Below are 17,989 nucleotides of genomic sequence, written 5' to 3' on the forward strand. Positions count from 1 at the left end.
GCTTCAAGACATATCCAAAGCCATGGTGATTATAAGTACATGAATCAGTGAAAAAAAGTAAGATTTCCATCTCTTGTCTAAATAAATCTCCTTATAAATATAATCCATAACAAAGTGTTTATTTTTCCCCCCATGTTATTTGTTTTAGAATTCTAGATAAACATAATAATTTTTATTTAGGACACAACATACATTGTGAGTTCTATTTTAATAAACTCCCTTATGTCTGTGCTAGTTCATAAAGTTATAATTTTTACTTATTTTTGATTTTAACTTTTTGTATTTTCCTAAGTCCTTAGCATAATGTTATAAATATAATAAACACTTAATAATTTGATTTGGTAGATTAAAGTTCTTAAATTTCTTCAATCATATAAAAGAATGGGCAGTTATAACAATAAAATATAGAATGAAAATAATTACATATCCTTAAGTAATGTATGTAAAAGAGATAGTACAGATATGAAAGAAATAATTACATTAGTTAATTTCATGGTAGATTTTTATTAATCAATGCTGTTATGTAAATTAGAAAATGTAGATATAGTTAAGTGTACTAGTTTGCTAAAGTAAACACAGATGAAAAGATAAGATTAGGAGAGTATTAATAATAGAAAAACCATATATTATAAAGTTAAATTCTTAATCAGCTACATATTATAACTAGTAACTAACAAACATCGACTTTAAATATTTTGTCTGGTTTTCACTAAATTTCTAAAAAGAAAGATAATTTAACATACTAAATAGCTGATGATACATGGATCCTAAATCTCAGAATCGGTGACATAGTGACGCTCTGATAAACAGCTTTTTAAAACTTTAAATTTCTAGGGTTGCAGCCACTAAGCAAAGCATGATATTGAAAAATATGATTGCTTATTCTCCTTCCCCATGATCTTATAAACTTAAAACTGGTATTTTCTCCTAATTCCTCCTAAACACAATCATACATATTTTCAAGTGCATGATGTAAAGGTTAAGAAAGTAGATTAAAGACTGAGAAATTGAAGCTAAATAGAATTCTTTCATATGCAAGAAATTTACTCATTTATATGGAAAACTAAATTCCAAGTAAACATTTTTCCAGTTTTAAGAAATGTAATGCCTTTTGGGAATGTCTTTAGATAATTATAAAAGATTTTTGTAGTTCACTTATGGAAAGTGTTACTTGCCTGTTTTATAGCCAGAAAGAGAATAAAAGAAAACTGAAATGAAATAATTCATCCTTTCTAGTCAACTAGTCAAATACAATAACACAAAAGTTACCTACAGTGAAATAAAAATATAAAGTTGAGAATATAAGTAATTTAACTGAGACTAAAAAACAAGCCTAGTGATAAATAAACAAGCCTAAATAAAAAATCTAATACATCATCAAAGAAATTTTAATGTAGTAGGAGCTGTGGTGTCTCACAGCAGTCTCCCTTCAGGATAGAGATCTTCATTCCTTGGAAAGTTCTGAGGAGGACCATCAGGTGATGGCTCACAGATAAATCCCTCCCCAGAAGGGAGCTGCTTCACACAAGGTTGAGCCTCCTCATTAGAAGCCATCCACATTCAAACATTGATCAATGAGGAGAAAAAAGGGCCACCTCACTTGATTCAGCTGAGGACATCTCCGGGGCCATTCCAGTGTAAGAGTTTTCCTACGGAATGGCCTGGGACCTCTCTTATAGTTGCATCACATTCCCTTAAGACTAATCTTCCCTTCCCACTTCTTTATAGGTGTTACCAAGAACATTTCCAGTAAACCACCTACACACAATGCTTTATGTCAGAGTTTGTTTCTTACGGTAGCAGGTAATGAGGGTTTTTTTTTTTTTAGTACAGTATTTGGTTCACATAATATTTTTTGTAAATGTAAATTGAAAAATCATCAATTAAGAATTTGAATTTTTAAAAAGAAATACATAACTTCTATTTAGGATGTAGAAAGCCATAGAGAGTCACTCCCACAATAATCATAAGAAAAAGGCAGATAAAAAAAAAAGTACAACTTTCTTAGGACCCATCAGAGAGCTGAGATTGCTTGACAACCAACTAACCTTGAAATCTGAAGAAAGACAGGAAACTCCATGGAGACATGGGATGCAAGAACTTGCTTAACTTGGGTAGAGTACAAGAAGAAGAAACTGTGGGCACCATACCATCCGGTAAGAATAATTCAGCTAATTTTTAAAATAAATTTGTGAAGTCCAAGTGTGGGCTAATTTAAGAGAATAAAACCCTCAGAGATGCAGACACCAGGGGAGTTTTCAACAATTCCCACGCTCTTCTCCACAAATCTCACCAGTACTCATGAGAAAGACCAGAGGTAGCCTGAGAGATTGAAAAAACTTCCTTCACTGCTGCAGACTAAGGGAGCGAGAATTAATTGCTGTAGGAAAGATATAAAGCCTTGCCCACATACTTTTTCCTATCTCCTCTCTGGAATAAAGACTTGTGCATCTGGGAGAAAGACAGCAAACCCTGTCACTTCCAGGGCACACGAGAGGGCCTATTGCAGCCGGAGGAAATGAATAGAAGAAAACCCTCTCCTCTGAAGGAGGGTCAGGAAAACTTTCTGACCTCTGATACTGAGAGATCCCCAATCACTTGGGAATGGGCAGAATCACTGGAAAAGCCCTGCTTTCAAGAGCCAAGGCAGCACCTGACTAAAACTGCATCAGAACCAAGACAACAGAAAATAACTCCATGCCCCTGAACAGCAGTCTTGCAGGCACCCAGTAACAAATAACAGCAGACTACTGTTGCAAAAGGAGCTATAATGTGGAGAACTCTGAAGTGCAGGGTCAAAGCCCAAAAATGAGGGTAGAACAGGCATACTGAGTAAAACAATCTCATAAGCTAGCACCTAACTAAATACAAAGTAAAAGTAGAGAAATTCAAAGCCCATGATGGACTGAGAGGAACCATAACAACAATAAAACATAAACCTGGCTCAACTCCAGGCAAAAATTATTCAACCCCTGACACTAAAGGCCTAGCATAAGGACAGGCAGGCCCATTTGAGCATAAATACTATTATCACTAACTACTATCCTACACACAATGTCCAGTTTTAACCCAAAATTACAATACATACAAAGAAGCAAAAAAAGAAAAAACATAGCAATCAACCAATACAATCACAGTCACAAATAAATCAGATGTTGGAACTATCAAAGAATTTAAATTAACTATAATAAGCTTGTTAGGAGTTAATTAATAGTTGAAAAGGTAGACAACATGCATTAACAAAGGAGTAATTTCAGCAAAAGCAAGAAACTGCAAAAAAAAAAAAAGAATCAATGGTGGAAATAAAAAAATACAGTAAAAGAGACAATATGCCTTCAATGAGCTTATTAATAGATTCAATAAAGCCAAGGAATCAATCAATGAGTTGAAGATAGGCCAATAAAATATAGAAATATTTTTTTTTTAAAGAGGGAAAAAAATTGTGTGTGTGTGTATGGAGAGACAGACAGAGAGAAAGAGAGAGAGAGAAAGGAGGGGGACAAAAAGAGCGTGCTCACATTCAAGAGCTATAAAACAGTCTCAAATCACCTTATACAAATGCGATTGGAATTCCAGAAAAAGAAGTGTGGTATGGCAAATAACGGCTGCGCAAAGATACCCAAAGCATCATCCCTGGAAACTACCAATAGGTTATGTTACTTTGAAAAAGGGACTCTGCAAATGAAGTTAAGGTAAGAGACATTATGACAGGGAGATTATCCTGGATTATGCAGGTGGGCTTAACCTAATCACATGAGCTTTGAAAAGCAGAAAACTCTCTGGCTGGAGTCAGAGAAACATGGCAAGAGAGGAAAGCAGGAAAGATGTGTCAGAACGGAAAATCAGGAGAATCCTAAGTGTAAGAAAAATGTGACCCATTGTTGTTCTATGTAGGGGACACAAACAAGGAAATGAGAAACAACTCTATGAGCTAAGGGTAGCGCCTGATAGACAGGTCTATAAGTCCTAGAGCCATACAGAATTGAATTCTGCTAACAACCTGAATGACCCTCAAACAAATTTTCTTCCAGAGTCTCCAGTAAGGAACAGAGCCCTGCCAACACCTGGATTTCAGCCTAGTGTGATCTGTGTATAGACTTTTAGCCTACAGAACTGTGAGGTAATCAATAAATAAGTGTTGTTTTAAGCTGCTAAATTTGTAGTAATCTGTTATGGTAGCAACAGAAAACTAATACAAAGAAAGAAGATACAGCAAAAGAAGTATGTGGAGACAATAAGTGAGAAACTTTCCAAAAACAATGAGTCATGAAACTACAGATGCAAGAAGCCCAGAAAACACGAAGTAAAATTTTAATAAATAAATGAATTAATAACCTAACCTTGATGTGTCATAATAAACTGTTGAAATCCAAATATAATGAGAAAATATAAAGAAGGCAGTTGGAAAATAAAGACACATTAGATAAAGGGGAACAAAGATAACATTCTCACTAAAAACTATGCAAACATGATATGAGATCCATTTTTAAAAAATATAAGCCCAAAATTCTATAACTAGAAATTTTTTAAAAAAGCCCTTCAGAAATGAAGATAAAATAAAGACTTTTTGAGACAACAAAGACTGAGAGAATTCATGTAGCTGACTTGTACTACAAATGCTTTTAAAGAAAGTTTGTCAAATATAAGAAATATGTTATCAGAAAAAAACAGATTTATAGAAACAAATGAAGAGTGCTGGAAATGATAAATGAAAGTAAATACAAAAATCATTTATTTTTAATTGCTCTAAAAGGTAACTGACTGTCCAGAGCAAAAATATCAGTAATGTACTGTTTTTTAATAAGTCATACAAAAGATGTGTGACAACATTAACACAAAGGATGTGAAGGAGGATTAGGAGTAAACCATTATAAGCATCCATACCACACATGAGACAGTATAATAATATTAAAAACTGACTGTGATAATTTAAGAATTTATACTGTAAGCCCTAGGAAAACCCCTGAAAAAGGTTTAAAAGATAAATAAACAATAATTCAATGTTGGAGAGAAATTGGAATAACAATAATAACTCCATTATCCCAAAAGAAGGCATAGAAAGAGGAAAAAGAAAATAAAGGACAGACGGAAAACAACAGTTTTTTAGAAAACAGCTACCACATTCGTAGCAATCAAAGTGTATAAGTAATTACATTAAATGAAAATGATCTAAAACACTGTAAATAAAGATTTCTCAAATAGATTTTTTTTAAAAAGCAGGATCCATTGATACGTTGTCTAAGAAAAACCTTCTTTAAATATAAACATGTAGAGAAGTTTAAAGAAAGGAAGAAAAAAGAATTACCATTAAAACCCTTCATTAAAATAAAGAATGCCATGTAAAGCATTAAAAATGTTTAATTGAATGAGATTTTATCATTTATATTTGACTCAGTGTTTTACAACTTAAAAATTAAAAGAAAATTAAATTTTTCTATGATTTAATTTAAAATTAAAATAAATAGATCTGACATAATTCACTGAAAATCAGTGATTAAAAAAACCTAAGCCATTGTGATGTTTATTACAGTCCATCAAATACAAAATGATATATCCAAACAAACTGATGATAAACAAACTAGCTATATAAAAATAAGTTGGATTTCCACCTTTAATAACAAGCTGCTGAGAACAACTAAAAAAGCTGAATAAAAAAACAAATCAAAACAAAAAACACCTCATTGGGCTGACCCAGTGGCGCACTGGACAGTGCGCCGCTTGGGAGCGTGGCGGCGCTCCCGCCGAGGGTTCGGATCCCATGTGGTGACCAGTTCCAGCTCACTGGCTGAGCGCGGCGCAGGCGCAACACCGAGGATTGCAATCCCGTTGCCGGTCCCCAGTACGGGCGCGACACCGAGGGTTGCGATCCCGTTACCAGTCAGTAAAAAAGACAAAAAGGAAAAAAAAAAAAAAACACACCTCATTGAGGGCAATGAAGAGTTAAGACAGGGATCAATTATTTGACCATGATCCTGAAGAAGAAGAAACTCTAAGAAAGTCATTTTGGTGACTTCTCCCATGGACATATTTTAGAAGAGCAGTTGAATGACTCAAAAGCTGAACAAAAATTTTAATGAAAGATCAGAACCTACCAAATGGGGAAGAGCTTAGAAAATCCCTTAAGATTTAAGTTGGGACCCTGAAGAACTACACATTAGAGCAGTGGTAAACCAGAAAAAGACTGGCCCTCTAACCTTGAATGCATTAAGGTCATCTAGTATTGTCACTGCCTACAGTTCTTACCAGAAACACCAAAAGAAAACACCATTTTGTACCTTCATATTATCTTTACAGTCTTTCAGATACTATAAAGTTCTTCACACAACAACAACAACAACAATAATAATAATAAATAGAAGAAGACACAAAAGCAGCCTAGAAGATATTATTGAATACCAAAAGAAACACAAAATCATAAAGACAGATCCAGAGAAAGCCAAATAATGATACAAATACTTTAGGGTAACTATATTTACATTCCTAAAAATTTAAAACAAAATAGACAATAGGAAGAGAATATTAAACTATAAAAAAGTCAAATGGAAATTCTACTACTAACAAAAAGTTGAAATTAAGAACTAAGAACATTAGATACACCTAAAGAGAGCATTAGCAAAGTGGACTACAGGTTAAAAGAAAATGCTAAGAATCATTGAGAAAGGGGGTGGAGAAGAATATAGATAGATGAAATATTAAAAATGTCTAACTCTTGTGTACTTCAAGTTCCAGAAAAAAAAAGATAAAATGAGTCAGAAGCAATACTTGAAGAAACTGTGGCAGAGAATTGGATTTTTTTTCCCCCAAACTGATGAAAATTAGCAAACTTCAGATTTGAGGAGCTCTACAAATCCCAAGCAGGATAAATACAAAGAAAAACTGCAGCACCTGAGTATATCATAGTAAAACTGCTAAAAAACAATGACAGAGAAAATCTTAAAAGCAGATGCTCGGTGGGTGGGAGGTAGGGTGGAGTTGACCACATAAACAACAACAAGATTGGCAATTAACTTAAAAAAAAAATTTATAAACATAGAAATAAAAGCCAAAAAGCAAGGAGTAATATCTTTAAAGCTCTAAAAGAAAATAATTGCCAACCAAGAACTTTATATCGGTCCAAAATATCTTTCAAAACATAAAGGTGAATTTCAAAGATTTTTAGACATGCAAGAACTTAGAGAATTCATGAGTGGTAGGCCTGTACTAAATGAAATACTAAGAAGTGTTCTTCAAGAAGGAAAATGATACCAAGTGGAAGCCAGACATTCACAAAGGAATAATGAGCAACAAAAAATAATAAATGTGGGTAAATCTAAATAGATGTTGACCAATAAAATAATAATCATACTTTCCTGTGGGGTTTAAAATTTAAGATGTGCACATACACATATACATGCATAAATATGTAACATGTATATGTACAAAATTTGGGGTAAATGAAGTTAAACTATATGAAGGTCCATGCATTGTCTTGGAAGAGGACTTTGACAAATCAAGGATGAATGTTATAATCTGATGAATACACTATTTCTCAAAGTGTGTTCTCTGGACCAGTTGCATCAGTATCATCTAGTGTAATGGTTAATTTTACATGTCACTTTGACAAAGGGTACCCAGACATTTGGTCAAACAGTATTCTGGGTTTGACTCTATTTCTTAAGACGATTAACATTTGAATTGGTACTGAGTAAAGCAGATTGCCCTCCTTCATGTAGGTGAGCTTTATCTAATCAATTGAAGAACAAAAAGTCTGAGTAATAGGGAACTCCTTCTGCCTGACTGAGCTAAGACATTGGTCTACTGTTATTGGATTCAAACTGAATCCAATCAGTTTGAAAATGAGATTTCTTGGTCTCAACCCAGTCAGCCACTGAACTGGAACTTACATCATTGGCTCTCCTGGTTCTCAGACCTTTGAACTCAAACTAGAACTACACATCAGCTCTCCAGCTTACTGACTCCAGTTCTTGGGAATTCTCCGCCTCCATAATCATNACACATCAGCTCTCCAGCTTACTGACTCCAGTTCTTGGGAATTCTCCGCCTCCATAATCATATCAGCTAAATTCTTATAGTAAATCACATGAGCATGCATGCATGTGCACATGTGCATATGCATTTATGTATGTAAGCATCCTGTTGGTTTCTGTTTCTCTATAGAACCCTGATTAATACATCTAGGAACCTGCTAGAGATGCAGGTTCTCATGCCCTACTGAAGCCCTAGTGAATCAGAACTCTTGGATTAAGACACAGAAATTAGTGTTTTAAGAAGCCCTCCATCTTATTCTGATGCATACTGATGTTTGACAATTAAACTAGTGAAAATTAACAATGTATAACCCTCAACCTAACATTTTCTTGTTATTTCTCTTTAGTGAATGTTTGTTTTTTGACAATACAAATAAAATTGATTAGTCCCTACCAAAACTTATCAAAAAAAGAGAAGGAGGGAGGAAGGAAAGAAAGAAAAAAACACTAACAGTAAAACACTGGACCAATACAGGCAGCACAAGACCATGAATGCTAAGGAGAAACAAATGAGGCAACCCTCCATCATCCCCATTTGCTCCATGGAGGTATTTCCCAGATTATAGCACATACAGAGCCCAGCAATATTTCTGAGTTGACAAGACTGAGACTGTAGTTCAAAGAGGCCAAGGTCAGTAGAATTTGCAGGACAGAGTCACTGAGAGGAAAGCACTTTAAAGGGAAACAATTCCAGAAAATTGAGTCATTGACTGAATAGCAGTCTACATATGTGAAGCCTGAAGGCTCAGAAGGCTAGCATAGAACAATTTCTAAGGAAAGAACAATTATTAAGGAGTCTTAACACAAACATTTCTGTAGCTGGGAATTGTCTGCTTTCCCCCCAGCCAGAAAGACACGGCCTCATAAAAAACACTGAGCATTCAGGAGAAAACCCAGGAAGTCCACACTTTGTAAGTGCAGTAAAATTGTCAAAGAATAAAGGCTACTCTAGACTTGACTTAAATGATCTGAAAAACATGCCTCATAAGGTAGGATTAGCATACAATTCAGCCATATGAACAAATGCTGCTGGAGCAAATGGACATTCACAGGCAAAAATATGAGCCTCAACCTCATACCTACAAAAATTAGCTGAAAATGGATCATATACTTAAAAGTAAAACTACTTATAAGTAAAACCACAAACTTTATAGAAAACATAGGAGAAAACTTAAGGAAGTAGGACTTAGTGTAGTGTTCTTAGACATAACACCAAAAGCATAATCCATACAAGGTAACTGGACAAGTTAAGACTTCAAAAAATAAAAATAAAAAATGTCTGCCAGTCTCTGTTAGAAGGATGGAACAACATCTAGTCTGGGAGAAAATACCACATGGCTAAAAAAGGACTTGTACCTGGAACATATAAAGAACTCTCAAAGCCCAAAAGTAAAAAAGTGATCTAAAAGCATTTGATAAAATTCAACAATGCTTCATGATAAAAGCAAATTAAGCATAGAAGGTACATTCCTCTACACAATAAAGGTCATATATGACACACCAACAGCTAATATACCGAATGGGGAAAAGCTAAAAGCAGTTGAACGATTAAAGAAAATGTGTATATATACACAACGAATACAATTCAGCCATAAAAAAAAAAAAAATGAAATCTTGTCTTTTGCTGCAATATGGTTGAGCCTGGAGGACACTTTGTTAAGTGAAGTAAGCCAGGAACAGAAAAAGAAATAACATATGTTCTCTCACTCATATGTGGAAACTAAAAAAGTTGATCACATAGAAGGAGAGAGTAGAATGGCAGTTAACAGAGGCTGGAAGAGTAGGAGGGAGCGGAGATAGTGAGAGGTTGTTTAACAGATACTAAAGTACAGCTAGATAAGAGGAATATTAGCTATTGTTCTACAGCACTGTAGAGTGACTATAATTAACAACAATTTATCATATAGTTTCTGTTAGCTAGAAGAGAGGATTCTGAATGTTTCCAACACAAAGAATGAGAAATGTTTGAGGCAATGAAAAAAAAATCAGTGGTTGCTAGGATTTCAGAGGATGAGAGAGGGGTGGCCAAATATACTTCCTCATCTTTAAGAGTCTAATACAGTGCACATGATGCAGATACATAATTAATGATCACTGAATAAAAAATAAATGCACTAAGATTCATGAATGTATTCTAAAGACCCCACATAAGCACCTGATTTCCTCAGGCTTTTCCTTATACGCACTATACAAATGCTGCTTTGTTAGAACACTTTTGTATTGGGATCTAGACTAAAATTTTTAAAAAGCAAGTGACACTAAGGATTAATGTGGCACATACGAAGGTACTTCAAAAAGTTCATGAAAAGACGTATATTATCTTTTAATTTTATTTTTCCATGAACTTTTTGAAATACCCTGTTTTGGATTCACAATGCCTCAGATGTAAAATTTATTTTAACATGCAGCATTGTACATAGCCAGTAAATGGTGGCTCACTCAAGGACATTTGGGAATATCACTGCATTTTCTTCTTGATGCCATCGAAGAATTTCTTGGTTAAGGTTGTGCAGGTGAAGCTAATCTCTGCTGTAACAAGAATGGATGATGGGCCTTTCCATTGTATCTCTCCTTCACCTTTTGGAGTCCCTTCCGCTCACCTTCAAAACTTTCAAAATGCCTCTGCCTCTACAATGTCATATCATAAAGAAACTTTTCATAAGTGACTTGATTTTCCCTCCAAACGGAAAAGAAAGAAGGAGAAAAAGAAAGAAAGGAAGGAGGGAGGGAGCGAGGGAGGGAAGGAAGGAAGGAAGGAAGGAAGGAAGGAAGGAAGGAAGGAAGGAAGGGAAAGAAAGAAAAACCCACAATAATGTTGATCATTCAGAGGAGAGAACAAATCTGTGGTCACCAGAGTTGGGTGGTGGGGGAGAAGGAGGTTGGAGAGAGATTGAGAAAGGGGCATAAAGAATATTTACAATTTGAAATAATGAATATGCTAATAATGTTTATTTGATCAACACTTGTACACAGGTGATGGTAGTCAATGCTGTACTCCAAAAATATGTATGATCAATTATGTTTCAATATAAATTTAAAAAATTAAAAAATAAGACAATGCAATATTGGCATAAAGGTTATAGAGTAGAATGGAGCCCAGAAATAGACCTACACAAAAGGTGGTCAATTGATTTTAAACAAATGTGCCAAGATACTTCAATGGTACTGAAACAGTTAAACACAAAAGGCATAAATCAGAAAATAAGAAACTATCTGAGAAAATGGACTTTATCAAAATTAGAAACTTACTGTTCTGAATACTGTTAAGAAAATGATAATATAAATTACAGAATCAAACAAAAGAATTTTGGAATGCATATATCCAACAAAGAACATATTTGCAGAATATATATAAAGAACTCTCACAATAAGAAAAACAACACATTTTTTTAAAAATAGCAAAAGATTTCAGTGGCCCATAAGCACATAAAAAAATACTCATCATTATTAAAATACTCATCATTTTATTAGGGAATGGGAAACAAAATCAAACAAGATACGATCACCCAGACATTATAAAATCTAAAATTAAAAAGACTGACAATACCAAGTGTTGACAAGAATGAAGAACAAACAGAACTTGCACACATTGCTGACAGGAATATAAAATGACTCAACTATCTTGCAAAACAGCTCAGCAATTTCTTATAAAGTTAAGCATATACTTACTATTCAATCAGCAATTTTAATCTTAGTTGTTTACTCAAGAGAAATGAAAACATATGTCCATGCCAATGTTTGTACTTAAATTTCCATAGAATTATTATTTATAATTGCTACAAACTGGAAAAACCCAGATGTCTATCAGTAGGTGAACAGATAAATTGTGGGATGCCATATAATGGAATAATACTTAGCAATAAAAAGGAATGGACTACTCATAAACAAAAAGACATAGATGAATCAAAATCATTAAGCTGGGTGAAGGAAGACAGAAAAAAGTGTTTACTGTATTTTTCCATCTATGTGAAACCTTGAAAAGACAAATCTAAGTTACAGGGTTAAAAGCACATAAGTGTTTGCCTAGGGTAGGATGGGGGTGAATTATGAGTGGGGCAATAGGGAACTTTCTGGGGTGACAGACATATTCTGTCTTGATTGTGGTGGTGTTTGTATGGGCATATAAACTGACCAAAACTGATTAAAATGTACACTCAGGGTGGGTGTTTTGTATTGAGTCTAAGCAACATAAACCAAAGTTCTCTATAAAGTTAATCCAAAAACTAACCTGAGAATAAAAGACACAAATACAAAATATTAAATTCCCAAGAATAAATCAAATGAGAAACATGTAAGACTTCTACATAGAAAACTAAAAATCATCACTGGGACAAAACATAAGAAAATCTAAAGAAATGGAAGGAACATGTGATGATCGAATAAATCAAATGAGAAACATGTAAGACTTCTACATAGAAAACTAAAAATCATCACTGGGAAAAAACATAAGAAAATCTAAAGAAATGGAAGGAACATGTGATGATCATAGTTTGGAAGACACAATAAAAGAAATCAATAAACAATATAACCCCAGTTGCAACAGACCTAAAGATTCTATTCCTTACAAAAACCCTAGCAAGTTGTTTTCAAAGTGAATATTGACAAACTGATTCTGAGATTTAAATGGAAATGCAAAGCATCAAGAATAGCTCAGCCTTCTTTGAGGAAAAAGATAAGGTGGAAAGACCTCACAAACTGATACTGTTCTTTATTAAATCTAAAGCTAATTGTGACAGTGTGGCAGGATAGACAAAGAGATGAATGGAACAGAATTAAGTGCCAAACCGTAATCGAGTATATATGAACACTTATTCTGTGCAAAAGTGGCAAAGCATGGGGAAATAAGAGTCTTTCAAATAAATAGTGCTAGGTTATCTCCATGTCCATATTAATCCTACCTCATTATAGTCACAAAAGTTAATTCTAGATGGACTATACATCTAAATATAAAAAGCAAAGAATAAAGCAGCCTGAAGACAAGGTAGAGAAAATATGCGCGAACACTTCTACAACACAAAAAGCACCCATAAAAAATTGATAAATTGAATTTCATTAAAATTTACAACTTCTGTTGATCAAAAGAGACCATATAGGAAACAATAAAAAAAGCCAAAGAATGGGAGAAGATACATGCATGACATATAATCACCAAAGGGCTCATTTTCAAAATGCATCAATAAGTTTTACAAATTAAGAAGAAAAAGACAAAACAACTCAATTGTTTTATTAAACGGGCAAGAGATTTCAACAGGCAAATCACAAAACAGGAAAATCAAAAGATCTGTATATATTTTTAAAAGTACTCAACCTCATTAATCATCAGTAAAATGCAAACTAAAAAGACAATGGATTACCAATATACTTCTACCTAAAATAAAAGAGACAGTACTAAGTCCTGTCAAAGATATGAAACAACAGGAACTCTCATATTCCCTGCTGAGTTACTAAACTTATATAACCACTTTGGAAAACCATTTGACATTACTTAGTAAAAATGAACATATACAAACACTATGAATCAGCATTTCACTCCAAGTCATTTACCCAACAGATATGCAAACTAATGTGTAGTACACCCACATAACAATAGTGCACCCACAATAATTACAAATGGCATTATTCTCTACATAGCAGCATTATTTATAATAGCTAAAAATGAAAAAATTCAAACACCCATCATTAGTTAAATGGATTAATAAATTGTAGTATACGCACACAAAGGATTAAAAATAAAATAAAGGGCTGAGCCCATGGCGCACTCGGGAGCACTGCTGCGCTCCCGCCGCAGGTTCAGATCCTATATAGGGATGACCAGTGCGCTCACAGTGCTCACAGGCTGAGCGCGGTGCAGCCGGTCTCAAAAAGGACAAATAAATAAATAAATAAATAAATACATAAATACATAAATAAAAATGAACTATTGCTACACGCAAAGTGGATGAATCTCATAAACATAATGTTGAACAAAAGAAGCCAGAGACAAAGGAATACATATGGTGTACTTACATTTATACAAAATTCAAAAAAGACAAGACTATCCTAGTATCAAAAGTCAGTGTGGGGAATTTGAAGAGTAGCAAGAATAGCAATTGGGAAAGCAGCACAAGGTGGGGGTTACTAAGGTACTTGTAACAATTTATTTCCTGACAGATGATAGTAACATAAGCATGTTCATTCTTTCACTGAGCTTTCATACTCTGTATTTGTGCTATAATTCTATAAAAAATGTGAATACATATGCATGTGTGTTTGTGCATGTGCATGTGCACATATATGATTTAACCCCAAGAATGAAGGCTAGTCCTTTCTAGAAATGTTTTTTAATCATGATAGACAGGATAATATTTGGCTATTGTTCCAATGATATGTTACGTATAACTTTGCAGATTTATTTCGGAAGTTTATATTTTAAAATTTTCATCATCCTCCCTAAAGGCCCAATTTTATCATTTTACTATTTGTGCATGTTTTAACTTTTATTGGAAACAGTAACATGTACATGCACTATATTGCAATGGATTACAATGTTTTATCAGTTTTTTACCAAGCAACGTTTCATCTATTTTTTTTTCTTTGGTGGTTGGTTGGTGTGGGGATCCAAACCCTCAATCTTGGTTGTGATCAGCACCACACTCTCCCAAGTGAGCTAACTGGTCACCTCAGCAGTCAATGTTTTAAAATCACTCAATATGTTTCAGGTTAGACTGAAATACAGTAACCCTGATTCGGAATAGACTCTGAAATATAATGACACTGATTTTTATACAAGACTAGCCCAAAATATCAAAACAATAATTATGAAATGTAATCACAAAATATATAATTAACCTATATTCCAAAGAATTCTTACTATATCTTTGTATTTTTTGTATATTTTTTCACAACATTAAAAAAGGAAAAAGTAAAACAAGTAAGAAACAAATACTTATGCATACCTCATGTTTTCAGCTGAATCTTCTGGCATTGGAGCAACAGTTTGTACAGCTGGAAGGTTTTTGCTGGTAGCACCATTCACAAAACTAGAAGAGGAGGAAGAGGAGGAGGACCCTGAATCCACGGCACCTGTTCCCAAAATAATAATTTTTAGCCTTGAACATAAATTTATTTACCAAAATAATTTTAATTATGTCATTACTACCTAATTTTGAAAAAATTACTCATTTGTAATTCAAAACAGAATTTTACAATTAAAAATCATTTGGCCATTAGTATACAAAGACTTTTTTATAATTTTAAATTAACAGCTGTTGCATTAAAATCCAGGTCATTTACTCATGTTAATGTAACAAAACTACATATTACACATGGGGTACAAATAAAAGACATCAATGAATGAAAAATTTTAGATAAAATGAGGCTGACAAAACAATGTAAATTTAAATGTGAAAAATTTATCTCTTTTTATTGCTATGTTGTAATATTTTTAGTGTTCATCTAAGACTTAGTTTACAATGAACTGTCGGAGCATAAATTTGTGGCACTACAGCATAAATGCTCATTTTCTTAAAGTGATTGCTTAAAAGGAGCTATAATGAGCAAAACTGTACCTGATTTTAAAATAACGAGTTTTCCTCAACAATGATGATATCATTTTAGAACGTATTTCTCTATAATATACTATGTAAGTATATTTAACAGGCATGGAGTCGAGGGACATCTAGTGTTCCTAAATATTATTATATCTTATACTAATTCCCATAACACTGAATTGATTACTGGCATTTCCACTATAAGATTTTACAGCACCCATGTGCCAGTTTAGAAGTTGGCCCACAATTTACATTTACATATATTTATACACACACACACGCACACACACATACATACATATACATATTTCGAAGGAGGAGGTTTATTACTTTTTATTTTTCATTGTAGTATTATATACTTTACACTATCACTACATCTCTTGCTACCATCATTTTCAAAATCTATTGTTAATCTATTAATTCTTTAAATAGAAATTAAATGAAATCATCATAACTTGTCTCATATAAAGATAAAAAACAAGTGATTTAATTTTTTGTTTATCTAACTTTTAACAAAAATAAGGACTTTATTCAATAAACAACAGTAACTGTAGATTTTTTTTTCCTACTAGATCGGCATATTTTAAAAACCTTAGCACTTTTTGGGTATATACCTTGGTAAAAGAAAAACAGTTTTATCCCTATTTCTAGAAAGCCACATGAATATAAAAAATAAAACTGTGTTACTGAAAAGAAAGACTTATTAAGGTCTTCAGACAAGCCAGATATAAATATTTATTTATAATATAAATAAATAAAAGATGTTATATTCTTTAACACAATACCATTAATGATGTTCATTTGCTAATATAAATATGTTTAATAGAGTACATTCTACTTACTACAACCCCATAAATGTGTTGTTCATGATATGTCAGACTCAGGTGGTATGATAAACAAGATAGATACAGAAAGCACAAAGAAGAGCTACAAAATTAATAAAAATGGGAAGAATCTAAGTAATGATAATAAATGGAAAAGTTCAAGGCTATACAGTTTGGAGAAGAGAAGGCTACTATAGTCAGGGAAGAAAAGTCAGGTATCATCTTGCGTTGTATAAATACCTAAAATGGAATCACAAAGATTTGGGTAAGGATTTATTTAGCTAATAATAAACAGGAACATTTCTGGAAATTTACAAAAGAAAAAAAGGTTATTTTAGGCAGGCTTTTATAATTTGTAGTGTTTTGAATTTTTTGTTCCTAGAATCATTAGGAAATTGTTGGACGATGAATTGGATACGATTGTAATCTAAGTATATAAATTAATTCAGTGTCAAACAATGGTTCTTATTCACATGCACTTTTTATCAAGTTGAGGTGCTTGCATGTTGTCAACGTTGTTAGGGGAGCTCTGCCCTTCCTTAAGTGATTCAGGAACGAATATACATTAAGATTAAACCAGTAAATGTCACCAAATCTATTTTCTGTCACTAACATTTTTAGTGTCACTAACATTTTAGTACATCTTGATATTCTTGATACAACTTACTGATTTTTACATATCAAACTTAAATGTTCAAATTTTCTTTTGCTCCCCAAATATATTTCAGTAATATGATTTTAATCTGTGAGTAAATAACACTGTGTTTTGAGAAGACTCAAAACAGGAACCAGTATTGTCCTCTAAAATGACCACTAAAAAAAGCACCCTAAAACTACAGACAAATTCTGAAAAATCATAACAAATTACAACCTTCTTAAGGATTAAGATAGTCTTAAATGATCAGGGTATTTTAATTAAGATCAAATAAGCAGAAAAATGAAGATATAGAAAACAGAAAGAAAAAGATGAGGTATCACAAAAATATATAAGGACAATACCTGTTGTATTAATCATACTTTTTGGTGTAGCTCCAGTAGCAGCAAATATATTAGAGGTACTGCCTGTTGGCAGTCCACTTCCAACAGTAGTGGCTCCCACAGTGGTTACAGCTAAGCTACCTGGAGGAGGCTTCTTCACAGGCACCACCACACTTCTGCAAAGAAAGAAATGACAGAAGATAACAAACATGAATTTTAAGATGATCTCTAATACTGTTATGGCAGATCCACATGGTCAATTATCAAATTTCCTTTTTTCTCTCTCTTTCTTTACTTTAATATTTTTAAAAAATATTAAATTCCTGAGCCCAAGTTCATTGGTGAAAAGGATGTGGACATTAAAGATATATTTTAAAGTGTATTGACTACTAAAATTCATTTGGCAAACATTTATGTAGAATCTGGGGCATACAGGAGGATGTGCATAGGATGGATATATGCAAATAGTATGCCATTTTCTATCAGGGATTTGAGCATCCACAGATTTTGGTATCTGCACAGGAGGTCCTGGAACATATCGCCTGTGAATATTGAGAGACAACTGAACTTGAAACTTTTTTGTGACCAAAGGTACTACAATCTTAAATAATTTTATTTATGCTCCCCCCAA

At 33.3% G+C, this 17,989-nt stretch overlaps 1 protein-coding gene across 1 annotated transcript in view; it reads right to left on the reverse strand.

The window, feature by feature from the left end:
- The window catches only part of NBEA (neurobeachin), a 438,994-nt gene extending 421,404 nt beyond the window's left edge, over nt 1-17,590 (reverse strand). Inside the window, 2 exon segments of the mRNA XM_008575128.1 lie at nt 14,963-15,089; nt 17,380-17,590. Coding sequence (XP_008573350.1) covers nt 14,963-15,089; nt 17,380-17,569 — 317 coding nt within the window. The 5' untranslated portion in view covers nt 17,570-17,590.
- Nucleotides 17,591-17,989: the final 399 nt, after the last annotated feature.

This window comes from Galeopterus variegatus, unplaced genomic scaffold (assembly GCF_000696425.1).
Source record: "Galeopterus variegatus unplaced genomic scaffold, G_variegatus-3.0.2 Scaffold1141, whole genome shotgun sequence".
Classification (NCBI taxonomy): domain Eukaryota; kingdom Metazoa; phylum Chordata; class Mammalia; order Dermoptera; family Cynocephalidae; genus Galeopterus; species Galeopterus variegatus.